The sequence below is a fragment of the Panthera leo genome, chromosome A2 (genome assembly GCF_018350215.1).
Source record: "Panthera leo isolate Ple1 chromosome A2, P.leo_Ple1_pat1.1, whole genome shotgun sequence".
Lineage (NCBI taxonomy): Eukaryota > Metazoa > Chordata > Mammalia > Carnivora > Felidae > Panthera > Panthera leo.
Window position 1 is genome coordinate 149,364,613 of NC_056680.1, and position 14,430 is coordinate 149,379,042.

The 14,430-nt window shown below is 49.9% G+C and overlaps 1 protein-coding gene across 4 annotated transcripts in view; it reads right to left on the bottom strand.

Moving 5' to 3' along the window:
* LOC122211972 (solute carrier family 23 member 1-like) overlaps positions 1-14,430 on the bottom strand; it is a 57,397-nt gene that overhangs the window by 6,459 nt on the left and 36,508 nt on the right. For 2 of the 4 annotated variants that reach the window (XM_042925562.1, XM_042925555.1), the window contains exons 5-12: positions 13,016-13,197; positions 11,992-12,112; positions 10,749-10,905; positions 9,201-9,454; positions 4,392-4,556; positions 3,878-3,986; positions 3,687-3,782; positions 110-2,341 (exon numbers count right to left, since the gene is read on the bottom strand). In XM_042925562.1, coding sequence (XP_042781496.1) covers positions 2,085-2,341; positions 3,687-3,782; positions 3,878-3,986; positions 4,392-4,556; positions 9,201-9,454; positions 10,749-10,905; positions 11,992-12,112; positions 13,016-13,197 — 1,341 coding nt within the window. In that variant the 3' untranslated portion in view covers positions 110-2,084. Of the gene's footprint in view, positions 1-109; positions 2,342-3,686; positions 3,783-3,877; positions 3,987-4,391; positions 4,557-9,200; positions 9,455-10,748; positions 10,906-11,991; positions 12,113-13,015; positions 13,198-14,430 lie in introns of those variants that run through there. The other 2 variants (XM_042925571.1, XM_042925581.1) reach the window with 2 other exon arrangements.

The window sequence follows — 14,430 nt, forward strand, 5'->3', positions numbered from 1 at the left end:
CCAGATCCCAGAGTGTTCCGAGTGCTTTCTGGTGAGGCTCCTGGCCGCGCATACGGGATGTGATAGTTGATTCTATGTGTCAGCTTAACTGGGCCACGGAACCCAGGTATTTGGTTGAACATTATTCTAGATGTTTCTATGAAGGTATTTTCAGATGAGATAAACATTTACAATAGTAGACTTTGAGTAAATACAGAATAATTACCCTCCTTAATGTGGGTCAGCCTCACCTAATCAGTTGAAGGATCGAATAGCCCTGAAGCCTGAGCTCGAGGAAGAGGGAAATCGCCAGTGACTGCCTTTGGACACAGACAGCAACTCTTCCCAGTCTGTCCGCCTACTCTGCAGATTTGGGACATTCCAGCGTCCACAATCACGTGAGCCCATTCCTTAAAATCTCTATGCGTGTGTCTGCACACGTATGTAATATGTAGATGTGCTTGTGTGGACGTGCGTGTACACGTGCGTGCACACACATCCTACATCCTATTGGCTCTGTTTCTCTGGAGACCCCTCACCAATACACCGAGCGTGCACAGAAAGGATTCCCTGGCTTTTTACCGCTTCCCATCATGACCACATAAGAAACCGAGGCGCAGGTTAAGGGTTAGGACGCGAGCGCAGTCCTGCCTGCCCTGAGCCCCAGTGCTGGCCCCTCACCTCATGTCCTGTCACGAGCCCACCCCCGAGGCCCCCCCATGGGGGATACACGAGGACTGTCGCTTCACTATTTATAAACAACCAAAATGGGGGGGGCAGGTAGGGGCTCTCCGCTGGGGGCTGTGCTGAGCAGAAAGAGGGGGGCTCAGCACCTGTGCTCACAACCACCCCCAGCCACTCCAGCAGCCAAGAACAAGGCAGCACGTGGGAAGGAAGAAAGAAATCTCTACAGAGGTGCCGGCACATAGTAGGTCCTCAAGGAATGCGGGCCTAACCAGCTCTAACCAGCCCCCACCCCACTCCTGTTTAGTCCTCATTCCTGGAGCATCGCGTGCTACGGGGGCCCCCGGTCAGCGTGGACCTCAGGGGAATACAGCATCCTTTCTCCCCACAGCCATGTGCGAGGAGCGCCCCTGCCTTCACACCTCAGCCCCAGCGGCCGTCGGCTCCCCACCCCGCAGGGCTCACTGGATACGGCACGGCCCGGGATGGATATGTTGCTTTAAAATCCCCTCAGATGCTACTTATCCTCCCTTCCTCCCCACCTAGGACTCTTCCGACATCAGTCAGATATCTACCTGTATCTTGACTGATGATATCTTTTCCCTTGTTAGCCAGTCCTGTATCTGTCAGAGATACAGAACCAAGAGGATATGGATGGGGATGGGTATAGGTGCGGGTATAGGTTTAGGTATTTTGCTTTAAGGAACTGTTTCACACAATCGTGGAGACTGCAAATCTGAAATCTGCGGGGCGGACCAGCCAGCTGGAAACTCGGGCAGGAGTTAACGCTGCAGGCCTGACATCTATTAAAATAATGAAACAAGGAGGCCATCAGGTGGAGTGGGTTCTGATCCCTTGGCAGCCTACAGGAGCACACCGAGGCCTACGCAGGAGTCCGTGCACTCGATTCCAAGAAAGTGAAATTTAGGAACAATCCATCACAAACAGCCTGAGCCGGACGCGGGCTGGAGCACCAGGAGCTCAGAGAAGGTGCTGGGGGAACAGAGGGTCGTCCTCCCCTCTCCTGAGGAGCCGGCCGAGGGCCGGGTGCACGGAGGGGGAGGACCGGAGGGGCTGGGGCATCCTGCCTCTTTGAGGAGGAAGAGAACTGTCCCTGTCACCTTTCAGCAAACAGCCCCAACTCTGCCCCCTGCCCCACCCCAGGCCTTTTCCTCCCCCCAAGTCAGTATGTTGCCAAGCGCATATGCACTAAGAGAGTTTCTGTGTGGACGCTGGATTACACTGGAGACTGGTTTTCACTGTGGTGACTAAGTGTGTCAAAGCCCACGCTTCACAGTCTTAATCTAATATTTATCTGGCTGCCACAGCGTGCGGGGTGCCCACCCATCCTCGCGTGGGGAGACGAGCACCCGAGGTGGGGGGCGAGGAGCACCCTGGGGCAGGCGTGAGGACAGCTCTTCTCATACCTTGGTTTCTATAGTGCCTTCCGAGAACTCTCGCGAGGAATTCTGGGAGAGGCAGGTGAGCAGGCTCACTCCCTGCTCACCTTTCCCAGCTTCCCCCGTGGGCCAGAAGGGGAGACGCTGGGCGCAGGAGGACGTGCAGGACGTGGAGCCAATCCCACAGGGGAGGCAGTACACCTCCAAGGCCCTCGCAGTCTCCTCAGACTCCTCCTGGATTTGATTCCACACCAGGAGGCCTCTCTCCTCCAGGCTTCCTAATGGGAAGACGGCAGGCAGTCAGGACTGGGCACTGACCATGCGGCCCTTGGGCCGGGGGAGCCTCTGGTGCCCCCTGCAGGCACCCGGGAGGTCTCCCCTGCCAGCCCGCCAGCTGCCGACAGCGACAGCATCGTCTCCTCCTCCTCCGCTGCTTGTCTGGAGCATTCCGGGAGCTCCCGCTGGGGCTGATGTGCAGCAGAGCTCCAGGGTATAACCCTAACTGAACCCTACCCTTTCCTCACCTTCAGGGGGTGGGCCTCTCCACCACTGTTTCTAGAATGCTGGCGCACTTTACACTCGGTAGAGAGAACAAATGTGGAAAACAGAGTGCCGTCAAGCAGGTGATAGAGAGCCTAGAGGTCCTCTCAAGGCGCCATGGGAGGTTCGAGAAGGGAGCGCTGAAAGCCACCCCTGATGGCCGCTCTGCACTGCTCACGGCGACATCCTCAGCTCCCAGAGACTCGGTTTGCTCATCACCACACTGGTTCCCCTCTATTCTCATTGTCTGTTCCCTTGTCTCTCTCCCCTGTTAGCCTGTGGGTTTCTGGAAGGTGGGGGGGCCTGTCTCTCTGCTCTTTGTATTCTCAGTCCAGAGCATGTGGAACACAGCAAGTGTTCGGTGGGTTTTCATTGAAAATGTGAGTGAATGAATGAATGAATACATGTGTCCTCTCCCTCGCCAACTGAACTTTGGACTGTAAGACAGCTGGGGCTGTGTCCTTTTCTTCTTGCATCTGGGGTATTTCTCACCTACAGCTCTGTTACAGCGAAATTGTCTCCCTCCCCCACCCTCCCCAAAAATCATATGTTGAAGCCCTAACCCCCCTACCTCGGAATGTGACTGTATTTGGAGATAGGACGTTTAAAAGGGTGATCAGTTAAAGACGAGGTCTTTAGGGTGGGCCCTAATCTAATCTGACTGGTGTCATAACATGAAGAGAATAAGACACACAGAGAGACAGCAGGGAGGCACCCACATGGAGGAAAGGGCATGTGAGGTCGCAGCAAGAAGGCCGCCATCTGCAAGCCAAGGAGAGAGCCCTCCGGAAAAACCAACTCTGCCACCTCCTGGATTTCAATCTTCTAGCCTCCAGACTGTGAGAACACACAGTTGTTGTTTAAGCCAGTCTGTGGCATTTTGTTATGGCCGTCCTAGAAAGCTAATACCATCCTGTACATCCACTCCCCCCCCCCCCGCCCCCCACCGCCAGACCCAGGGCCTGCTCGACATACGCTGTGGTCAGCCTGACATGGTCATTGGGCTCAGCGAAGCAATGTGGGTGGCCCAAATGCTGACCGCCTACCCGAACCGCTAGCTTACAGAGCGAAGGTGAGCCCTACCGGGGATGGTGTTGTCCAGGAGAAAGCCCAGGAATCCACCGACAAACATGCCCGTGGTCAGCAGGACCTGGATGACCTGGTCCAGTTGGAGAATCCCTAGAATGGAGACAAAAGCAACCAGGATTCCCAGGGGCCGAGGGCCCCCTGCCTCTGCCCCTGGAGAGGTCACAGTCTAGGAGACAGAGAATCACCTGTCTGGAGCTTCTCAGAGTTCTGGTTCACCCAGTTGGGAATGGCGAGACCACAGTAGATGGAGAAGCCAAAGATAAAGAGGTTCCTGGACGAGTTCATGTCCACGTACTGTAGGAGAGAAGCCCCCAGGGCAGCCCAGAGCCATCAGCCCCCGTACTGCACAGCGATCTCTCTCTCCTCCAAATGCCCCCTCCCCTCCCACTGCCACCGGAGATGGGGGAGGGAGGCTGGACTCAGGGCATCACACGCAGCCGGCAAGCCAGGCCGGGGTTCCACTTGACCCTGGGAGCTCAGTGGTCGGGACCACCCGAGTCGAATTGCTGCAGTTTCTATTTTCCAGAAGTCTGGGTGCATCTGGCTATTTCTTTCTTCCGTTCAGAGCCCACTGTGGTCTCTGGGAACCAAGGATTCCTTCACCTCCTCCCCTGCCCAGCCCTGTTCTCTTCATCCCAATTCTCACGGGCTCCTTTCAAGAGATGCACTGGCCGCTCTTCAAAGGGTGCCTCGCCTCACCTGCAGATTGGAAATCCCCACGGCAGTGATGACACCAAACATCACCAGGAACATGCCTCCGATCACAGGGGTTGGAATGGTGGCAAAGGCAGCCCCGATCTTCCCAAATACGCCCATCAGGAGAAGCACGCAGCCGGCAGCGACCATCACCGTCCGGCTCCCCACCTGCTCAGGGAGACGTGGGACAAGACGCTCAGCTCCAGCCAGGCCTCGGCCTTGCTCCAGGGGCACCACACATCACAATCCGGCGGACTTGAAAGAGCAGCCGCATGAGCCCAGATGGCCCCCCTCTGCTCCCACATGGGGGTTGGGAAAGGATGAGGGTGTGACCTTGGGTCTCGGCCTCTGCCCTCATCTCTTCGCGCACTGCTCTATCCCCATCTTAAAGTCCTGACTCAAATGCTCCTCTAAGAAGGCTTTCCAGTGAGGCCAAAGGTCTCTCTTGGGAGGCAGTTGACCCAATGCTTAGGAATGGGCGTTTGAGAGCCAACACCAGCTCTGCCCCTAACTGCCTGTATGACTTCGGGCACATGATTTAACCTCTCCAAATATCAGCTTCCAAAACTGCCAAAGGGAGTTAATTAATAATACTTCACAGGGAGGGAGCCAAAACTCAAGAGACTCTTAAAAACTGAGAACAAACTGAGGATTGATGGGGGGTGGGAGGGAGGGGAGGGTGGGTGATGGGTATTGAGGGGGGCACCTGTTGGGATGAGCACTAGGTGTTGTATGGAAACCATTTTGACAATAAATTTCATATTTAAAAAATAAAAATAAGAGAATACTTACTTCACAACTCATTTTACAAGGCTAGCATTACTTTGATACCAAAGCCAGACAATAAAAGAAACTGCAGACCCACATCCCTGATGAATACTGAGGTTAAAAGTCTCAATAAAATATTAGGAAACCAAATTCAACATCACCTTAAAAAGATCATACACCGTGACCAAGTGGGATTTATCCCTGGGATGCAAGGATGTTTTAACATATACAAATGATAAATGTGATATGCCACATAAATAAAATGAAAGATAAAAACCATACAATCATCTCAAAAGATGCTGAAAAAGCATGAGACAAAAATACAACATATTTTCATGATGAAAACTCTCAACATATTGGGTATAGAAGGAACACACCTCAACACAATGAAGGCATGAATATATGACAGTAGAGATAATATGATCTTATATACAGAAAATGCTGAAGAGTCAACCAAGAAACTGTTAGACCCAATCAATGAATCAGTAAAGTCACAGAATACAAAAATCAACATATAGAAATCAGTTGCACTCCTCTACAAACAACAAAATATAGGAAAAATAAAGAAAACAAGCCATTCATAATAGCATCAAAAACAATAAACTACTTAAGAATGAAGTTAACCAAGGAGGTGAAAGATCTGTACACTAAAAACTAAAAGACACTGATGAAAGAAATTGAAGAAGACACAAACAAATGGGAAGATACCCTGTGTTCATGGGTAAGAAGAATTAATGTTAAAATGTCCATACTATCCACGGGGCACCTGGGTGGCTCAGTCAGTTGAGCGTCTGACTTCGGCTCAGGTCATGTTCTCATGGCTCGTGAGTTTGAGCCCTGCTTTGGGCTCTGTGCTGACAGCTCGGAGCCTGGAGCCTGCTTCAGATTCTGTGTCTCCCTCTCTCTCTGCCCCTCCCCTGCTCATGCTCTCTCTCTCTCACAAATAAACAAACATCCAGAAAAAAAATTTTTAAGAAAAGACCATACTATCCAAAGCCATCTGTATAGTCAATGCAATCTCTAACAAAATCCCAATGGCATTTTTCACAGAAATAGGAAAAAAAATCCCAAAATGCATATGTAAATACAAAAGACCCCAAATAGCCAAAGGAATCCCGAGAAAGAAGAATAAACTGGTGGAATCACACTTCCTGATTTCAAATAACACTACAAAGCTATAGTAATTTAAACAGTATGATACTGGCATAAAATCAGGCACATAGACCAAGAGAACAGAACTGAGAGCCCACAAAAAAACCCATGCAAACATGGTCAATTAATATTTGACAAGGAAGCCAAGAATATTCAATGGAGTAAAGGACAGTCTTGTCAATAAAGAGGGCTGGGAAATCCAGAGAACCACATACAAGGAATAAAACTGGACCCCTACGTTTCATCATTCAAAAAACTAAATGCAAAATGGATTAAACACTTATACGTAAGACCTGAAACCATGAATCTCCTAGAAGAAAACATAGGGAAAATCCCTTTGGGATTGATTTTTACAATTTTTTTGGATATGACACCAAAAGTGTAAGCAACAGAAGCACAAATAAACAAATGGGACTAAACAAAACAAAAAGGCAACCTACAGAATGGAATAAAATATTTGCAATCCATATATCCGATAAGGGGTTAATACCCAAAATATATAAGAACCTATACCACTCAGTAACAACAACAATAACAACTTAAAAATGGGCAGAGGAACTGACTAGACATTTCTCCCAAGAAGACATACAAATGGCCAACAGGTACATGAAAAGATGTTCAATATCACTAGTCACCAGGGAATTCAATCAAAACCACAGTGAGAGATCACCTCAGGTGTATTAGATTCAGTTATCATTAAAAAGGTAAGATGGGGCACCTGGGTGGCTCAGTCGGTTAAGCAGCCAACTTCACGAGGTCTGTGAGTTCGAGCCCCGCATCGGGCTCTGTGCTGACAGCTCAGAGCCCAGAGCCTGTTTCAGATTCTGTGTCTCCCTCTCTCTCTGACCACCCCCCCCCCACTCGTGCTCTGTCTCTCTCTGTCACAAAAATAAATAAATGTTTAAAAAAAAATTAAAAGAAAAAAAGGTAAGAAATAACAGGTCTTGGTGGAGACATGCAGAAAAGGGATCCTTTGTGTACCATTATGTACTGTTTATTGCAACATAAACTGGCACAGCCACTATGGAAAACAGTATGGCTTTTCCTCAAAAAATTAAAAATAGGATTACCATATGATCCAGCAATTCCTCTTGTGAGGATTTATGCACAGAAGCCAAAACACTAACTGGAAAAGATATCTGCAACCGTGTTCACTGCAGCATTATTTACCACAGCCAAGATTTGGAAAGAACGTAAACGTCTACTGATGGATGAATGGATAAAGAAAATGTGGTATACATACACAATGGCATATTACTCAGCCATAACAAATGAAATCTTTCCATTCTCAACAACATGGATAGACTCTGAAGGCTATGCTAAGTGAACTATGTCAGAGAAAGAGAAGTATCGTATGGTATCATTCACATGCGGAATCTAAAAAAAGCTAAATTCGCGGAAACAGAGAGGAGAGTGGTGGTTACCAGGGTGGAAAAAACAGGGAGAAAATGGGAAGATGTTTGTCAAACAGTATAAACTTCCAGTTAGAAGATGCATAAGTTCTGGGGATCTAAGTACAACATTGTGACTATAGTTAACAGCACTGTATTATATGTATACTTGAAAGTTGCTAAGAGAGTAGCTCTTAAATGGTCACACTGTTAAAAAAAAAAAAAAAAAAAAAAAGAAAGAAATGGTCATTATATAACCTGATGGGAGGGTTAGCTAATGGTGGCCATCATGTTGCAATATGTTAGTGTATTTTCTTTTTTTTTTTTTTTAATTTTTTTTTTTAACGTTTATTTATTTTTGAGACAGAGAGAGACAGAGCATGAACAGGGGAGGAGCAGAGAGAGAGGGAGACAGAGAATCCGAAACAGGCTCCAGGCTCTGAGCAGTCAGCACAGAGCCCGACGCGGGGCTCGAACTCACGGACCGTGAGATCATGACCTGAGCCGAAGTCGGACGCTTAACCGACCAAGCCACCCAGGCGCCCCTGTTAGTGTATTTTCAAATAAATACAGGGTACAGCTTAAACTTACACAACGTTACATGTCAAGTATGTCTCAGTAAAGCTGCGGTGGGGGGAGGTGGGAAGGAAAATCTGGAGCACAGTGAGACACAGAGAGGCACCTGGGAGACGAGATGAAGAACAGCAAGGGTTCCTCCATGAAGGTCAAGGGCCACGGGGAGGAGTTAGAATACAATCCAAAAACAAGGCATAAACAAAATGTGGTGTGTGTGTGTGTGTGTGTGTGTGTATTATACATGGGATGGAATATTATTGGGCTGTCTGTGGACAGTCCTGGAGATAAGCCAGTCGCGAAAAGACAAATACTGCACGATTCCACTCCTGTGATGTAACTAGTCAAATTCAGAGACAGAAAGTAGAATGGTGGTTGACAGGTGCTAGGGAGAGAGGAGGATAAGGCCTCGTTTAATTGATACAGATTTCAGGTTTTGTGTTATGTGCCCTTAACCACAATGAAAAGTACTTTTTAAAGTATTTTAAAAAAGATACTCTAGTGTCGACTACTGAAGTCCATTAATGCCACGATAAGTAGCAGATTCTGCCTTTGTTTCTTTTTCTTTCCAGCCTAAGAGCTTACTTATTGAACTGTCTTCATTACAGGACGTGTGGCAAGAATTTAACCACATCAAAATACGTTTCTTTTTTTTTTTTTTCCGTTTTGTTTATGGTCCTAAAAAGGAACAACAAACAAAGGCTGGAATCAAAGCTAAAGGGAACACAGCCCTGGCCAGGGTTTTTATTTGGGCTCGCTGAGACCCGTGTTGGACTTCTGAACTCCAGATCAGTAAAAGAAGGAATCTGAGTCGTTTGAAACTGCGAAGTTTGTGATAATTTGTTCCAGCAACAACAAGAGACTGAAGCACTGAGGACCGATTCGGGGGCACCCAGCCCACCCCATCAGTCACCGTCAGCAGACTTACCCTGGTGATACCCAGCGCCCCGACGTTCTCGCTGTAGGACGTGGTCCCGTTCCCGGTCCCCCAGGCCCCTGCCAGCAGACAGCCAAGACCCTCGATGCCGATGCCTCGGTTGACCGCGTGCCTCGGAGGGGGTGGGGCCCCCACCAGCCGCGCGCAGGCGTAGTAATCGCCTACCGACTCCACCATGGAGGAGATAACCCCGGCAATGATCCCGAAGACCCCAGCCAGGCTGATGGTGGGGAGGCCCCACTGTCCTGAAAGAGCAGCGCAGAGGGAATGTTAATCCAGAAGGCGGCAGGTTGCTGAACCCCAAATAACTTCTTTGCCGGGGGCGTCTTTGGAAAGCTTATAAAAATTCTTTTAACCTTTATTTACTTTTTGAGAGAGAGAGAGAGAGAGAGAGAGAGAGACAGAACGTGAGCAGGGGAGGAGCAGAGAGAGAGGGAGACGCACAATCCGAAGCAGGCTCCAGGCTCAGAGCTGTCAGTGCAGAGCCTGATGCGGGGCTTGAACCCATGAACCGCGAGATCATGACCTGAGCCGAAGTTGGACGCCTAACCGACTGCACCACCCAGGCGCCCCTGCAAGGCTTTCAAGACCAGGAAGTATGTCTTCCAACCCCACGACTGTCCAGAGGCTTTGGCCTGGACTCCTGCCCTCCCACTCCTTCCTGAGGGTAAGTCAGACACGCAGACCTGGAGGCCACTGTGCAAAAGAGCAAGCGACAGGGCTTCTTCCCAGGGCACATCTTGAAGCATTTGGAAGCAGAGATTCTCACTCAGGGAGGCTCTGGGTCCACAGTCCGCGGGGCCAGGCCCTCCCTCCCTGGTACCTGGTTATTAATACACCCCGAGCCAAGAAGTGCTAGGAAAGACAACCAGAAGTGGGCTATGGGATGGCTGTGACCTCATCTTCCTGGAAATGTTCTCATTCAGCCCAGGGATCCCTTGGGTAGATGCAACTAATCCAGGAAGAGTCCCAAAGGTCTAGCCAGAAGGGTGAAATGTCTCTGATCTGCCCGCGCTCAGGCTGTGGGTTCTGGGTAACATGGAGGAGGGGTGGAGGGATGTAGACAGTCTTGGAGGAAGGTCCTGGAATGGGAGCCTTTGGTCTATCACCCTCAGAGGAATTTTTTTTAATATATGAAATTTATTGTCAAATTGGTTTCCATACAACACCCAGTGCTCATCCCAAAAGATGCCCTCTTCAATACCCATCACCCACCCTCCCCTCCCTCCCACCCCCCATCAGCCCTCAGTTTGTTCTCATTTTTTAACAGTCTCTTATGCTTTGGCTCTCTCCCACTGCCACTCTCTCTCTTTTTTTTTTTTCCTTCCACCCTCAGAGGATTTTTAGGACAATCTGAGGGTCTCCTTCTTCTCCTAGGGGTCTGACACAGACTCCCTAGAGCCTGCTCCTCCTGGTCAGATCTTTTGGAAGAGATCCATCCTTTGCCCCTATTCAGCTCTCCATCCAGTGCCCTGGGCCCCACGGACAGTCCTGGAAAACACATGTCCCAGTCAAAAAGGGGCCCTATCTTGTCATTACCTGGGTAAGGGAAGCGAAACCAAGGAGCCCGGCTCAGGACATCGCCTTTGGTGTCGGTGCGGGCCAGGTGCCCGTAGGCCGTGGGGGCCGTGGGGAGGGTATTGGTGACTGTGAGCACGAAGCAGAGAAGCCACGAGATGCAGAGCGCCAGCAGCACCTGCCAGAGGGAGGGGCTTCACTACCCATCCCAGACCCCCGGCCCCTGCCAACGCCTCCCAGAGGTGCTGGGCCAGGGAGGCAGGTCAGGGAAGCTCTTTGAAATAAGCAAGTGCTGGGTTACTGGCCCTGGTGGTGACAACAGCAATCTGCATCATAATTAGTGCATTAACGGAATGTAGAAAATAAACTCTGGAAAGACCTTGTATCAAACAGAGGCAGAAATGTCTAGCAAAATAGGCACAGCCTGGGGCAGAAGGATTACCATCTGTCTTCCTTTCCACTGCCTGCTGATCACATGACCTTGGATCAAACTCCCTGAGCCTCAGTTTCCTCGTCTGTGCGATGGCATTACAATCACTGCTCTGCAGGGCCTGAAGCCAGATTTCTTAGAGCAGGGTCTTCAGATATACTGATATTTCATCCCTGGTGGCAGAACCCCAGAAATGTGTATTTTGAGCGATGTCCCCAACTGATTCTTGCACACAGTGAACTGTAGAACCGCTGACCTGCAGGGTGGTGAAAGATGGACGAGACGTGGAAGTACCTTTGTACAATTTGAGACGTAGCTCACGGTGCAATCAAACCAGAAAACATACCGTGTGGTTGGTAGCCACACAGAGCTAACCCCGGTGCAAATCCAACAGCTGGGTGTCTGAAGAGGGGGCACCAGCATCGCCGTGAGGGATCTGGCTTGCCCACGGGCCGCTGAGGAGGAACGTGATCTGAGCGACAGAGTCCTTAGTTTTGTGGAGTCGGGCGTGAACCTTGCTGGGAGCACAGCCCCAGGAACGTGAGAAGGCTGTCCCGCACTGGTGCCCAAAGCAGTGACCTTGGGGCAGGGTTCTCTGCTCCTGAGGGAGCAGCTTTGCAGAATGAGGGGACCACATCGCACCAGCAGCCAGGGAGCACTCCCACGGACGGTCGGCGGGCCTCCTTCTACAGAGGATGAATGCAGGTCGGGGGGGAGCAGCCACCACACGAGGAGGAGCATTTGCTTTGGGGACCTTCTGGGAGTGTGAGGGGATGCCCCCCACTCTCCGGGTGAGTCCACTAAGAACGGAAGAGGGCGGGGAGTGCTTCTTACCGGGAAGACCTGAAACAGGTAGAACTTAGACACGCGGCACTTCTTCTGTCCTCTGTAAATGGGCATGGGCACAGCGACATTTTTCAGGTACTGAGAAAACAGCACGATGAGGAAGATGGTCCTGAAACAGAAACATGCCATGCCCAGCCCGGCAAGCTGGGGCTTATCCTCAGCAAGCGTCCAGGAGGCTGAGCCACCACTGTCTCGGGGACGGGGAGGCAGTGGCCGCACCGGGAGGGTCCCCATCGAGGCCCCTCTTGGCAGCGCGGGCAGCGTCCTGCCATCTCTGAAAAGGTGGGCTGTTCCCTTTCAGAGCCGCCGGTGGCTGGAGAGGAAGAGCGGGGAGGGGGGCTGTTATCCCCTGGGGGTGGGCAGCTGGATGGGTCCAGCGGTTGGAGCCGGTGAGGTGAGAGCCCAAGACTGTCCTCTCTCCTGGGTCGTTCTGCAAGTCCTTGTGGTCAGACTGCAGTGGCAGTGTGTCCGGTGCTGTCCCCAAGTCCCTTTGAAGCTCTGTTGAAACGCTTAAGGCCTCTTTTTCCATAAAGCCTTCCTGACCCTCCCAGTTGGCTTCCACCACCCCCTCCCCTGAACGTGCTTGGCATTCTGCGACTCTCGTCACTGTCTCCCGGTGTCACAGCTCCGTGGGTCCAAGGCTCATCTCTCTCCTACGCCGTAAGCTTACTGAGAGCTGGAGCCACGTCTTTGCACCCTTCTCAGGTGCCAGAGATTTACGGACATTTGCAATAAAACCTAGCAGGCAGAGGACCAGCAGTATCGATTTTTTGTGAACACTAAGTATTCTTCTATGCTGCCTGTGATTACTTCATTGTTTTGAGTACTAAAAATGCAACAAATAGTATTAATAATAAATTGTGGCAATTCTGCTGTTTTTTAAGGTATCGGAGTATTCATGAAAATATCCGTAAACCACAAGAGTTTGCCAATATCCAGAACACATTCTTCTTGCTGGGGAATCTTCCACCAGAAAGACTTAGGTGCCACTCCGTTCCCAGAGAGTACTTACATGGCGGCAATGCCCCAGTGGATCCCAGCATTGTTGCCCGCAGAATCAAAGAGAGGCAAGGCCACCAGGGAGATGGTCGGAGCAATGGTCAAGGGGCCAATGAAGCGCATGAGAAACCCAATGAGGCCTGAGAATCCCACCAGCATCTGGACGCAGGAAGCGACCATGATAGCGCCCTGCAACTGAGGAGGGAAAGTACAGTTCATGTGCCTTGAAACTTGCAGAGGCCAGGGGCCACCATGGCAGACCCAGCTGTGGCAGCCCCCTCCCCAACCCGGTCCCCCTGGGTGGCGCACACAGAGGCAGTGCAGCGACAAGGCTGAACCCCGGAGGAACTGAGGCAAGGAGAGCCCTGATCTCGCTCCGCTCTCCACTTCGGGATTTCCCACCACACGTTGGGCATCTTTACTTAATTTGAAAGTTTTCAGGAAATAGCCTTCAAAAGTCCTTCTCGGTCATAGTGATGATGCTTCTGTCTGGGAATCCTAACATCACCCAGTAGTGTGTTGAACATCTTGTTGCTTTATTTTTCTGTTTTCCCACTATCTGTTGCAAGCCTTGGCAATTTTTTTTTTTTTCGGTAAAGGACCAGATAGTGAATATTTTAGGTTTGATCAGCCATATGGGCTCTGTCGAAACTTCTCCAGACAAGATGTGAACAAATGAGCCTAGCTGTGTTCCAATACGATTTCATGGGTAGATACTGAAATTAGAATTTCATATAATTTGGGCACATCATGAAGTAGTATTCTTCTTTTTCAACCATTTAAAATATAAAACCATTCTCAGCTTGTGAACTATATAAAAACAAGCAGCAGTCCAGATTTGGTTCATGGCCCGAAGTTTGCCAACCCCTACTTTGTAGGACTGATTGAATTCACTTTACTTCTCCTTTTTTACTCTTCCAGTTTGGATGTTCCACATTCCATTTTGGCCCTGATAACTCTCCCTGGTTTGAAGTCTGCTCTTTCTGAAAGTAATAGAATGACTCCTACTTTCTTTTGACTAGTGTTAGGGTGGTATATTTTTCTCCATCCACTTACTTTCAATCTCTGTGTGCCTTTATATTTACAGTAGGTTTCTTACAGACGATATTTAGTTAGGTCACATTTTTAAAAATGTTTTTATTTATTTTTGAGAGAGAGAGAAAGAGAGAGAGAAAGAGCGTGAGCGGAGGAGGGGCAGAGAGAGAGGGAGACACAGAATCCAAAGCAGGCTCCAGGCTCTGAGCTGTCAGCACAGAGCCTGATGTGGGGCCCGAGCTGTGAGATCATGACCTGAGCTGAAGTCGGACACTTGACTGATGGAGCCACCCAGGCACCCCGTTTTTTAAATGCACTCTGACAATCTCTGTCATTTAATTGGTACATTTAATCCATTGACATTCAAAGTGATTACTGATGTAGTTGGGTGGG